The sequence below is a fragment of the Rattus norvegicus genome, chromosome 19 (assembly GCF_021556685.1).
Source record: "Rattus norvegicus strain SHRSP/BbbUtx chromosome 19, alternate assembly SHRSP_T2T, whole genome shotgun sequence".
NCBI lineage: Eukaryota > Metazoa > Chordata > Mammalia > Rodentia > Muridae > Rattus > Rattus norvegicus.
This window is the reverse complement of record NC_141552.1, coordinates 53,432,641-53,445,507: the sequence shown is the minus strand read 5'-3', so window position 1 is coordinate 53,445,507 and position 12,867 is coordinate 53,432,641. Positions and strand designations below refer to the sequence as shown.

The following is a 12,867-nucleotide window of genomic DNA, read 5'->3' as shown; positions in this document are numbered from 1 at the left end:
ACTATTACTTGTGTGGTAATGAAGAGATGACTGAGCCTCTCTTCCTTTTGACGGCTCAGTGACATGAAGCCTCAGTTTCCCTAGGGCTGCTGGTTAAGTCCACTCTGATAGAGGAGATGTGGGTGGGGTAGGAGGACCAGGAATGTTGGGCCAGCTTAAGTACTTTAGACACGCATTGAGCTAGTTGGGGAAATATCTTTAAATATTCAGATCTTTCTTTTGGAGAAAATAACAAGTGCTCCATGTTCAGAAAATTGCTGTGTCTTCAAAGGGTGACCTGAGCCAGCCAGCAGCACTACAGTTCTGAGATGGGATGCTCACATCTGCGCTGAGGTCTCAGAGGGTCACTAGATGCCCTTGGGAAGCAAAACCTTGATTCGCCCTTTTTTGCCTTGTGATGTTCTCTCACCGCTCAGCGTTCAGAACTGAGTTTTTGGTTATTTTATATTATATTATATTATATTATATTATATTATATTATATTATATTATATTATTTTATTTCTCTCTTTCAGGGGGACCCAGGAGACTCAAGCAGAGGAAACAACAGACTGAGACCATCAAAGTCCAGCCCGGACATGGTCCACCTGGCACTGTGAATATTGTTTTTATGAAACAACTCCATTTGCTTTTCTGGAAGGCAGAAAACATGCATAATAGACTCGGTTTGGCAGCCTCCTTCTGGAGGGGGGAAAGAGCTCACATGGAAACAGGAAGCCTGACACATCATCTGTAGTCTACTTGACTCCATGCCTTCCCTGGTGAGCAAAAAATGGAGAAAGCCAAGCTAATGGCATTAAGATATTATCAAGATATCTTATGCCAGGATATTATCAAAAGAATTGGTATGTGGGGAACTTGAAGTCATTGTTATGTCTCATATACTCTAATGAGTCTGCAGTAATCCTGATTGTCTCGAAAATATTGGTAGATAATTAACTACAGTTTTTACAAAGTTCCTTTTGGTCTTCTGTCATTCTGGGTCCTTGATGCCCTCTTTTGGACTCAAGATACCTGAATCTAAAGCCTGAAGCCGCAGACCTGATAGCCATGGTTACGGCCACGTTTCATAAAGAATGGATGTGAGAAGGAAGTTTGCTAAGACATGGGGCCTGTCTTAGTTACTTTTCTATTGCTGTGACAGAATGTCCTGATTGAAGCAACTTATGAAAGAAAACATTTGATTTGACTAGTGACAGAGGGCTGGTGCTCATAATGGTGGAGCAAAGGTATGGCAGACGGAACACTGAAAGCTCACATCTTGAACCACCAGCAGGAGGCAGACAGTTCACTGGGAATGACAAGAGTCTTTTGAAACCTCAGAGCCCACCCACAATGCCACACCTCTGTCACTAAGACCACACTTCCTAATTCTTCCTAGTTCTACTAACTGTGGACCAAGTATCCAAACACGAGCCTTTGTGGGCGTTCTCATAAAACCGCCGAAGGGCCAAATGGAGAGAGGGTGTTGGAACAGTAAGAACTTGCTACTATAGTGTCTGGGGCCTTTCATTTCTCCAGGATTGAGCCAAATAGCTCCTCCTAGGATAATATCAATAAAATGAGATTTAAATTCAAACCCATCACCACCTTTGGGCAATTTAGGGACAGGATTGATTTCCTGATCTTGACTCTCCTTGCTTTAAATGGGAAGAGCCTATGAAACTGGAACAATGTTCTCATAAAACACTCGGTATGCAGGCACTCAGCCCATCTGCAGGACTAAGCAAAACTTCAATCTTAGCTGATGTGCTTGAAGGATGAAGCTGTACAGCTGTAGACCTGACAAAATATTTCTTATTTCTATTCAGACCCCAAGGTATTAGGAGGTTTGTTAAATTTTTGTTGCCTGTTTGTTGTTTTTGTCTTTCCTTTATATTTACCTCCCTTGAATGAGCTCTCCTTCCTCCACGATCAGAGGCACAGCAGCCAGCCCATCGAAAGGGAGGGAGGGTGGTGCCTAGACCTCTGCTGATGACCGTTCATTTTGGTTATTGGGTAGAATGCAGATGAGATCGGTTATTAGTTCAGCTGGTACCATGGCTTGCTCTTAATCTTTTCTGCTTCTGCTGCAGGATTGACTTAGAGCAAGAAGCTCTTTTAATGGGGTCAAATCACAGGAAAAAGCTAATCACCAATGTGCAGCTAAGCCTTCAGCAAGCAAGCGGCAGCCATGTGATACAGGAGAGCTGAGAGGTGAGCAGTGTTCAGAGAAGTTCAGTAGACAGCGGGGCAGGACCAGGCGCGCTGGGTATAGAGAAAGCTCTCAGTGGGTCTTCTCTTCGTCTCCTCACACTGAGATCCCGGCATCTTTGATCAAGACCTCTACAGCAGCCTCACAAATCTTTCTTCTCATCCTGAATTCTTTGAATCCCTTCCAGCACCAATTTTAGTTCCATATTTCTGAAGCTTCCTAGACATCTGTAGTAACCTCAAATTTGACATGCCAAACTCACTATCCATCCATCAATCCATCATCCATCCATTCACTCATTCATCCATCCGTTCATCTGTCCATCTGTCCATTTAGTATTGGGCCAGGTACTCCAGTGAGATTTCTGACCCTTGTGGTGTCTCAATCTCAATGACCAATCAAAAAGCATGTCGTGCCTTCCTTTTGACTGTGCCTCCCATCTGCCATTGGACCGTTCCAGGTCATTATTACCCTCATGAAATCACCCTGCTCTTAGCTGCAGACCTGTTTACTCTGCCCCTTGTCTTTCATCACCATCCACCCCTGACCTGGACCACCCACCTCTCCTGCTATCCACCCTCCTCCAATTCAAGCCACACATGGCTATCAGGGTAAACTTTCCAACTCCCTTTGTGTACACTGCTCTCCTGTAATGTGTCTTAGATCCTCATCAGCACCGGAGAAACTGGGACCTTCAGAATGTCAGCTCCAGTGGGTGTTCAGTGGGAGGGATCTGGGAAAAGATGGGAAAGAGCTGTGAACTCTGCCACTTGGACAAGTCTCTTCTCTTTCCACATGGTTCCTCCAAATTTGTTTGACTCCAGCACTGCTTTTGCAAAGGACACACATTGCCATTCTCTCAGATCTCCAGTGTCTCCAGAAAACCACAGTGGGTGACAAGGAGCTGTAGGCTGAACATGATAGGCCACCTTACCTCTTCTTACCTCCCCAAGCAGACACCCTGTTCCGTTCACCATAATTCAGCCAACTGTGAACGGAATGCTCCCTCACCCCGGCTTCCATGATTTCTCTAGCTGGGAACACTCTTCCTTTTCCTCTTAATTAAACCTTAGGCTTTCTCCAATGTCCAGTTCCAATCCCTTCTTCCGTGAATCCTTTCTAAAGCTCTCAGCTGAGATTATCATAACTCATTCACCAGCCTCAGAAAGCCAGAATCTCTACAGGAAGAGATCCACGTGCCACGGAGCTGGAGAGCTGGCAGGAGTTTCTCAGAAAATCACTTTAAAAGTAATTTAAAGATTACGTTACAAGCACTACATATGACATGCATGGCATACAGAATGGTCAGATCATCAAGCAGGAGATTTAGGATCAATACGTAACTTGCCTCAAGAATGTAAATTAATATAACCACTATAGACAGACAACAAGATGGTCCATACTTAAAAATATAAAAAGAAGAGAATTACCATACACCCACGTGTGCCATTACCTCAAGGAAATGAAGTCATCACACACAAAAGAAGCCCGCATATCCATGTCTATTAAACACTGGTCATCATACCTAAGGCATGGGATCAGTCTAGGTACCCATCTGCAGATGAACACACAGAGGAAATGTGGTATATACACATAGTAGAGTATTAGTCATCCATAAAGAACAGTAAAATCATGTTCTTTATATGAAAATGGACAGAACTACGGGTCACCAGGTTAAGTGAAGTAAGAGAGAAAGACAAGTAACCATGTGTGTTTTCTCATATGTGCAAAGCAGGAAAACCCGAAAGGTGCTGTGACCGTGGTAGGAATGATTATCAGTGAAGGCGAGAGGGACTTAGGGGAGTAGATACGACTGAAGCATGATGGGTATGACGTCACACCATAGTGAAATCCATTAATATGTACAAGTAATGTGTGTTAATAACTATATGTTAAAACAATCTACCGTGTCTGGTCAGAGTTACTGGAGGAAGACACTGCTGGGGTTCCATGTCTTCATGGTCATTTGTAAAAAAAGTTCTCAAGAGCCTACCAATGAAAACTTCAATGAGAAGAAACTCAACCTGTGTATGGAAAAGGCAAAAGGCATCATGGGTTCCACAAAGGCCATGTAAGTGACTTTTTCAGAGTTTCATCATGGTATTATTTTCGACATAATATAAACATATTGTTGTATTTACTTGAAGAGTACCACTTTCGTGCATTACCACAAAATGGGTTTCTTCCCAAGGGCAAGAAGATGCCCTGTGGTGGGAATGCCAACTCAGCACCTCACCACCATTCGAAAGCACGCACATCTTAACAGGCCCTAGCTCTGGCTTAGGCAAGGAAGCCAGGGGAAGGATAGGACTTTCCCATGGTGGGAACCACCTCCTGTCACCCACACACTTCCAATCCCACTGTTGTTCATTTTCACATACTCACGAGAGTGAAGCTGGCTCTCCACTGCTAGCTGGAAGAACACTGGGCCCTGGGGACCGCGGTAGGTCTGACCTTGCCTCAGCTGGCTGCTGGTTCTTCTCACCCAGCTCAGCTGCTTGCTTGCTTGGCCCAGCCATCCATTCCTGGCCTTTCCCATGTCTATTTCTAATTTTGCTTCTCATCCTGACATAATCTCTTGGTGGCCTCATCCTCACAATGAATGCCTGGAGACCCCTTTGTTGTTCTGGGCCTTGGAGAACTTTCCAACGTGACAGAAGGTTCAGCCTCAACCTATGTCTCCAACTTCATTTCCCACCTAGCCTTTTACTTCCGGCAAAGTGCTAGAAGAGTCTGGAGACAGCCTTGGTGATCGTGGGAGCAAGCGTTATACACAAACACACCGGACGAAGAAGCACACATCTGCAACAGCAAAGCTGCTAAGACTGACACATCCTGCTCCAGTCAGACCGATCAGGGCTAAATCTACAACGGTGGACACCAGCTGCTTGGCCTAAGCAGCGAGGAGACTTACACGCTCATTTCTTTATTTGTATATTGGGGTTTTCACTCTATCTTTCAGGGTTCTTATAAGATGACAAACACAAAGGACACGGCCTGAGCAACCCCGAGGAAGTGGGGACAGCTGCACAGAAAGTGTGACCTACTGGACATTCTTGCTGTCCACCTTCATGCAGTGTCTCACAACAGTCGTGGCCCTGGGCCTCAGGAATTGCTATGTCAGTCCCAGGGTGAAGAATCTAGCTGAAGCAGCCGGCACCCCAGCCCTGCTGCCCTCCATACCTGCAGAACCTCCCCCATCCCAGTTCTACAACTTCTCAGCCCTGCAACCCCCAGTCATGTACCTTTAGCCCTGCACCTCCAGCCCTGCACCCCCAAACCCAGGGAGCTTCCAACCTTGCACACCCCCAGCCCTGTATTCCTCCTAGCCCTGCCCCCACACCCTACACCCCCAGCCCCTTACTGTCCCAGCCTTGTATCCCCAGCCCTGCACCCCCATCCCCACACCCCCAGCCCTGCACCCCCACCTGTGTTCACCAGCTATTTGGCTGTTACTCAGGTGCTCACCAGGGGATCTATCGTGAAAATGTGATCCAGAAAGAGCATGCTGTTTCCTTGAACCAGCTTCCTCTGGTTCTCAAACGTACGGGAGATAATGGACAGGCGTTCTCGGAGCGAGGGATCCAAGATGCAGTCTTCAAGTATCATGCTGGTTTCCTGCTTTTCCTCCCTGTGGAGATCATCACAGACCCTAAAGAAAATGCGGAAATGTGGGGGGTCACTGTGGGACTCTGGGTCCTCCCCGCATGAGCAGGTGACCTTGTTTTACCTTCTCAGAACTTTCAGAGTTTCATGATCTTTTGTCACCTCCTTCCAGAAGTCCTCTGGGATTTTCTTTCCAGCATGTATCTGGACAAATATTTCCTTTTAGGTAATTGTGTTTTCTAGGCTTATTTTTAAATTATTTAGCATCTGCCCTGCCTCTCACGCAGTAAGGATGATTTTGTTCCTGTTAAACCTGCCTTGCTTTAATCCTTTCCTGGCTATTGGTTGTCTAGGGAATAGAATGTGGAACTGCCAAGGGCCAGGCTTAGATACTGATTTTACGATCTATTTCCTAGCTCCAGGACTCTGGGAGCTGCCTGGCTCCTCTAATACTTGTTCCATAAAATAGAGTTGATGGGAACAGAGTTTCTAATCTAAAAGATGGTGCTTAAAGGTGATCCAGGTCCTGGTTCTGCTTCTAGGAAGTAGGAAACAGCATGCAAGGTAACCAGAACTACTCCCCCTATGCCACTGGCCATATCAGCTTGGAAAGAAAGGAACCCAGTTTTATTCTATAGGTTGGCAGCTATCTGGAAGGCTGACAATCTGCAAATCATTTGTGTGGTGGTTTGAATGAGACCGGCCCCCACAGACACACTATTTGAAGAGTTGGTCCCTGGCTGGTGAGACTGTTCGGGAAGGATTAGGAGGCGTGGCCTTGTTGGAGGAGGCACACCACTGGGGGGCAGGATTTGTGGTTTCAAAAGACTCATGTGGTTCCCAGTGTGCTCTCTGCCTCCTGCTTGTAGTGTGAGCTGTGACGCTCAGCTCTTCCTGCCCCCCTCCCCTGTGCCTTTGACCCACCATCATGAACTATGGAACTATGAGCCAATTAAACCTTTTTTGTTTAGTAAGTTGCTTTGTTTGTGGTGTTTTATTACAGCAATAGAAAAGTAACTCATACAACCTGGAACAGGGAACTCCACTTGCAGTAATAAATCCTAAAACAATCGCAGAGGGAAACAGAGATGGAGTTACAGTAATCTTCTTTAAAGTATGGGGGAGTAAAGTGGGTAAATTATATGTAATGGCCTCAGACACCCTGGAACTAGGGTTACAGATAGCAGTGAACTGCCATGTGGATTCTGAGAACTGGACCTTGTCCTCTGCGAGAGGAGTGAGGCCATTTAACCCCGGCGACATCTCTCCAGTCTTCTTAGTGAGGTTTTATGAAGATAAAGAATCAAGTTACAAAATATTCTGTACGGAGAAACCTGCCTTTTTATTTTTTTTAAAAAAAAGAGGTAAAACAGGGGGAAAGTATATTTATTTTGCAAAGGGATGCATTTACAGATACTAAAATATTCCTTAGGTTTGTCTCTAGGTCACAAGATTGAAAGTGGCTTTATCTTAATGACTGGTGTAGTTTTTTTTTTTTTCTTTTCTTTTTTTCGGAGCTGGGAACCGAACCCAGGGCCTTGCGCTTGCTAGGCAAGCGCTCTACCACTGAGCTAAATCCCCAACCCTGTAGTTTTTTTTTTAAACTATTTTTTATATTTTTACATGTTTCCTGTACATTAAAAAAACAGGTTGAGTTAGAAATGCTGTGTGAATCAGTTCTCAGGTTGAGCATAAAAGATTTCTCCACGGTTGCCTAACATGCAAACACCGGGGCTCCGTCACCAGAAGAGGCACTGGGGAAAGGAAGGGTTGTGGCAGCCTGGTTAGATACACACAAGGTAGATACACACAAAATACCAGGAGGCCTGACACACAGTCTAGTACAGAAGGAGAAGAGGGAGTGCAGAGTATCACATCTAGCCATCGGAATGCCTGTTTTCTGAAAGGACATATACTCATGAGACCAGATGTGCATAAAGGTGTCCAGGAGAGTCTGCAGGGGTGGGGTATGGGATGTAAGAGGCCTGATACAGTGTTTTGTGTTGGTGAGGATGATGCTGATGATCAGAACGAGATAATGAGCTCAGCTCTCCCACTGGAAAATGGAAAAAAAATCCCCATATACTTCTCCTTTTCTATGGGACTCTGGATCAGTAACAGCCAGAAAAAAGGCAGAAAGCCAATCCAGATGTGCTTCTCTCTGTCCTTGAGGAGGAATTGGAGGCAATGCTGAGAGTCACATTGTGACAACCCCGAGTCACACTGATGCCGACAGGATGCTACATGTCTACCTGTGGCTTCAGCGTCATGTCTTATTGATAATAGGAGTGTCTTGCCTCAGAGGCGATTTGGTTTTATAGATGAGGAGGTGTCTCACAAGAAAGCATTTTTTAAAGGTTATCCTTGTTTTTCTGTGAATATGAGACTTTTACCCATTTTACAAGTGAAATTATAACCCACAGTGGCTGCTAACCCCTGGCCTTCGGGAAGTGGCACTAGTCCATGGGGTGGGGTCCTGGACTGAAGTAAAGGGAAAAGTAAGAGGAACCCAAGAAATAGTCACTATTTGCCTCCTGACTGGATACAATGGACCCAGCTGCCTCACACTTCTGTTTCTGTGACTACCCTGTCACGATGGACTGGACCTTTGAGTTGTAAGCCAGAAGAGTTAATTTTGTCAGCTATTCTGTTATGGTGAGGCATGTGACTAATAGTGTTGGATGTTGAAGGGACGAAAAGTCCCATGGCCCTCAGAGCTGGGAGAAGCACTTCCATGTCTGCCTGCCCACCTATAACAGGAACAGAATAAATGGAGCCAATGGGGCCATCGTCACCTGCGAGTGGACCGTGTGACCCTAGACAATGGTTGACTCTGTGATATGATAAACAGAGACCTAAAGGCACCTGTCTGTTTGTTGGAAGCCATTTAAGTCTTTAGAGGGTTTTTTTTTTTTTTTTTGGTATCACACCAGAGAAGAGCTTCCAAACATAACTGAAATCAAACTTATTACAGTAACCCAGGTGGCAGGCTCAAATATCAATTAAGATTGAATTAACTAGAGAGATGTGCCATTTCCTGCACCTGAATGTCATGAAATAAATGTGCCAACCACGGTGTGGGCTGTCCACTGGGGATGCTGTGGGGTCTTGAGCAAATTTAGAATTAGAGGCACCTGCTCTTGAAACAATGACCGTGACCCTGCCAGGGGCGTTGGGGGCAAAAAATCCATAAAAGCCCACATTGAGCCTCTGAATACAGAGGATGTAAGGAGAACAAGTTTGATAGACTCTCATGGAATGCATTTGTCTGGACACAGCTGAGGAAGGAAGGAAGAAAGGAAGGAAGGAAGGAAGGAAGGAAGGAAGGAAGGAAAAGGAAGGAAGGAAGGGAGGGAGGGAGGGATGGAGGGAGGGAGGGAGGGAGGGAGGAAGGAAGGAAGGAAGGAAGGAAGGAAGGAAGGATGGATACAACCTCTTCTGAAGAGATTAGTGTTTTTATAGCTCCAAAGAAAACATCAAGAAATAGAACAAAAGGATGATTTTTATAAGGGTCCTTAATTTAAAATTATAAAGGTTTTTTGGGAGGGGAAGGGTGCCTTTTTTCTCTTTTTAGAAGAACAATCTTAATGGAACTTCTACCCAGAGGAGGGGTATCTTCATGTTCAGAACCTGGGGCCTGGGAATAGCTCCATGTTTCTACGCCCAGACACTTACTTATCTCAAAGTTCCAACACAGTAAGATGTGCAGAGAGCAAGGTCGTCCTTCCCAGAAAAGAAATGATAAACTATTTCTTGGAGCTGAAATTCCTCTACTGGGAAAAGAGACGGCCCATCTTGGCTCACCAAGGTTTTATGGCTGAGATACTAGGATGAATGGAAGGGGAATGGAGACCATTTGTTAGCAGTGCTAGCATAGAGACCTGGACAAGCTTCTGTGCTCATAGATGGATGCCCCAGGATAAAATAACTCTCACATATGTCTTAGGTCCTTGGGATGCTGAAAAAGGGAAGTTTTAGCCTTTGGAAATGTGTCTCCAACTAAAGACAGGTTCTTTTCATGTCAAGCTTAGGAATAAGGTCAACTTTTCTCTCTGTAACAGTGGTTCTCAACCTTCCCCATGCTTCGACCCTTTAATACAGTTCCCCGTGTTATGGTGACCCCCAACCACAAAATTATTTAGTTGCTACTTCATAGGTGTAAGTTTGTTACTGTTATGAGTCATACTGTAGATATCTGATATGACACAGCATATCTGATGTGTAATCCCCGGGTGGGTCATGACCCACAGGCTGAGAACTGCTGCCCTACAGTTTAAACGAGAGATGTGGATGGGGGAATGGGAGGCGACCAAGAAGGGGCTGTGCTCACTGGGAGCAGGAACAGCCTGTGTTTAAAGGATCGTCAGAGGCACTGCACAGGCCTCGCTAGAGTATACAAGAGGGGCCTTGTACTGCTGGTTAATGATCTTACTATGGTTTTGGAGGGGAGGGGATGCAGATATCTGCTCTGTGTGCTACTCATGTGTGGCTTGGACATAGCCCAAGAATGTGCAACAAAGAGAACCACGACCATTGCACAAAGTACCACTATCCACACTCACTGCTCAGAAGGCACACAGAGCTCTGAGCTGGCCTGGTTTGGGAGAGAATGGGGATCTGTTGGCCATTATTTCAGGGACAAGAATCCAAGGGGGGAATAATATGAAAGTTGAAGGATGCATTAAAGAACAAGAAAGGGAAAAGGAAGAAGGCCATTGGGCATAGTAGAGTTTATTCCACTTCCCAACTCTGGCTTCTGGCATCTGGTGCTTACAAGAGGAGGGGAAGAAGGCGGGGTGGCATTCAGTAGGCTCTTTACTTGGGTAAATCAATCTACTTGAGGGAAATGTGAGTTACATTGATATATGTCACCCAAAGACAATCCTATTCAGAGATCGAAAGCCACTTCTCTACTTCTGTGTTTAAAAGAGAGGCATGGCCTTAAATGAGACCTCTACTAGGGCTGTGATTACTGGGATACACAGACAGGATTATTGAGTGCTGACTGTCTCCTCTGGCCAGAAGTAGTGTGGATGGATGAGAAGGACGGATGTGATGGTGTGAGCACAGTAGAGCCCCATTCAGCCATCAAGAAGAAGGCAATTATGACAACTTCAGGAGCATGGATGGGACCGGAAAATGAAATATTCCACCCCACAAACACGAGCATTGTGCATCTTCTCTCATATGTGGACCCTAGACAAGGGAAAAAAATCCAAAGGACCTGAAACTAAAATGGCCACTACTGGGATGTTGTGGGGGGTGGGGTGGGGTGGGGGTGGGAAAACGTAAGATCCATAGAGGGTGAGTATGAGCGAAGTTCACTGCATACATGTGTGGGATACAAATGCTATAAGAAAACTTGTTCTATACACTACATATGCATGGAAGGGTGGGATTGGGGGTAGGGAGACGGCTCAGTTGACACAGTGCTTGCCATACACACATGAGGTCTAGAGTCCATTTCCACAGAACCTATGGAAATAGCCAGGAGAGGATGCATGCCAATAATTCTAGCACTGCGGATGTGGAAACAGGAGAATCCCTGGGGATTGCTGGTCAGCCCAGCCAAACCTGTTGTAAAAAGTTAAGTTATGGGGTGATTGGGAAAGATGGCCACCATCAACCTCTGGTTTCTGCGGATAGATGGACACATATATACAGAGACATACACATTCACACACACATGCACACATACATACACACACAAATGCATGCACACACACAGACACATACATGCCCACACGCATACACAGAGACACACATACACACATGCACATAGACACATACATGAACATACACACATACACACACAAACACAAATGCATGCATGCACACAGACGACACACACATGCCCATACATATATACAGATACACACACACTCACACACACACGCAGACACACAGACACATTCATAAGTTGAATTCCCCAGAACTTAACAAACCAGACAACCCTGCTATGAGAGGCAGGAGGATGAGGCTATCCTTGACTACATAGTGAGTTTGAGGCCAGCCTGGGATACATGAGGTCTTGTCTCAAAACAAAAAACAAAACAAAACAGAAAAACAACTTCCCAACCAGCCAGCCAAACAAACATAATAATAAAACAGGTTAAAAAATATTGGGGTTGGGGATTTAGCTCAGTGGTAGAGCGCTTGCCTAGCAAGCGCAAGGCCCTGGGTTCGGTCCCCAGATCCGAAAAAAAGAAAAAAATATATTAAAAAGCTAAGGATATAGGTGTCAGGGGAAGTGACACAGAGACAGACTTGGGTGTGAAGTCCTATTCTGGATAGTCTAGCACCTTCCATACCTGCAGTTTCCTTCCTTCCTTCCTTCCTTCCTCCCTTCCTTCCTTCCTTCCTTCCTTCCTTCCTTCCTTCCTTCCTTCCTCCTCTTCCTCCTCCTCTTCCTCCTCTCCCTCCTCTTCTCCTTCTTTTTAACTTTAACTGTTAGAATTAACTTCTGGATACTTTTTGGACATTGGTACTAGTACTGCACCATTCCTACAGCCAGGCACAGGGAGACAAGTTTGAAGTTAAAGCTGCATTTTCTCCTCCTCTCCGAAAGGGTCCACCATGAAGAGCAGCTATGGAGGAACTGCCAGACTCCCCTTTCACCGAGCTTGGGCCTTGCCCGTTGCTCCTTGGACTTCATCGCCAAGCTGCAGAATCTGGGCAGGTGGAGCAAGGGAGACACCATTCCCTCTGCACTTTTAAATGCTACGTTTCCTTTTAAAACGTCTGCCATTTTTATTAGCACTTATTAACTGTACACATGAATGGGTTTCATTATGTTTCATACACTTATAAAATAGTAATAATTAAAGATAAAAAGTGCCTCATTAGCATTTCTAAACCACGAGGTCCGGTGAGGTTTGTAGGCAGGAAAGCTTTTCCCTGCACAGTGGTGATCCTGTGATTGAGGCTCATCGCCTGGACAGCCGAGCTTCTGCCCACTGTGTCCGCCACTGTCCTGGATCCTTCTGATTCAATTAGGGACAGTGCTCTGGGGGACTTCTGCCCGTTGTCCGGGGACCTGAGACTTTTAGTTTTATTCCACACTAATGT

At 45.5% G+C, this 12,867-nt stretch overlaps 1 protein-coding gene across 2 annotated transcripts in view; it reads right to left on the bottom strand.

Annotated features, from left to right (window-relative positions):
* Positions 1-12,867, bottom strand: part of Hydin (Hydin, axonemal central pair apparatus protein) — a 345,749-nt gene that overhangs the window by 243,769 nt on the left and 89,113 nt on the right. For both annotated transcript variants that reach the window (XM_087594210.1, NM_001427650.1), the window contains 1 exon segment: positions 5,662-5,845. In XM_087594210.1, the coding sequence (XP_087450336.1) occupies positions 5,662-5,845 (184 nt within the window).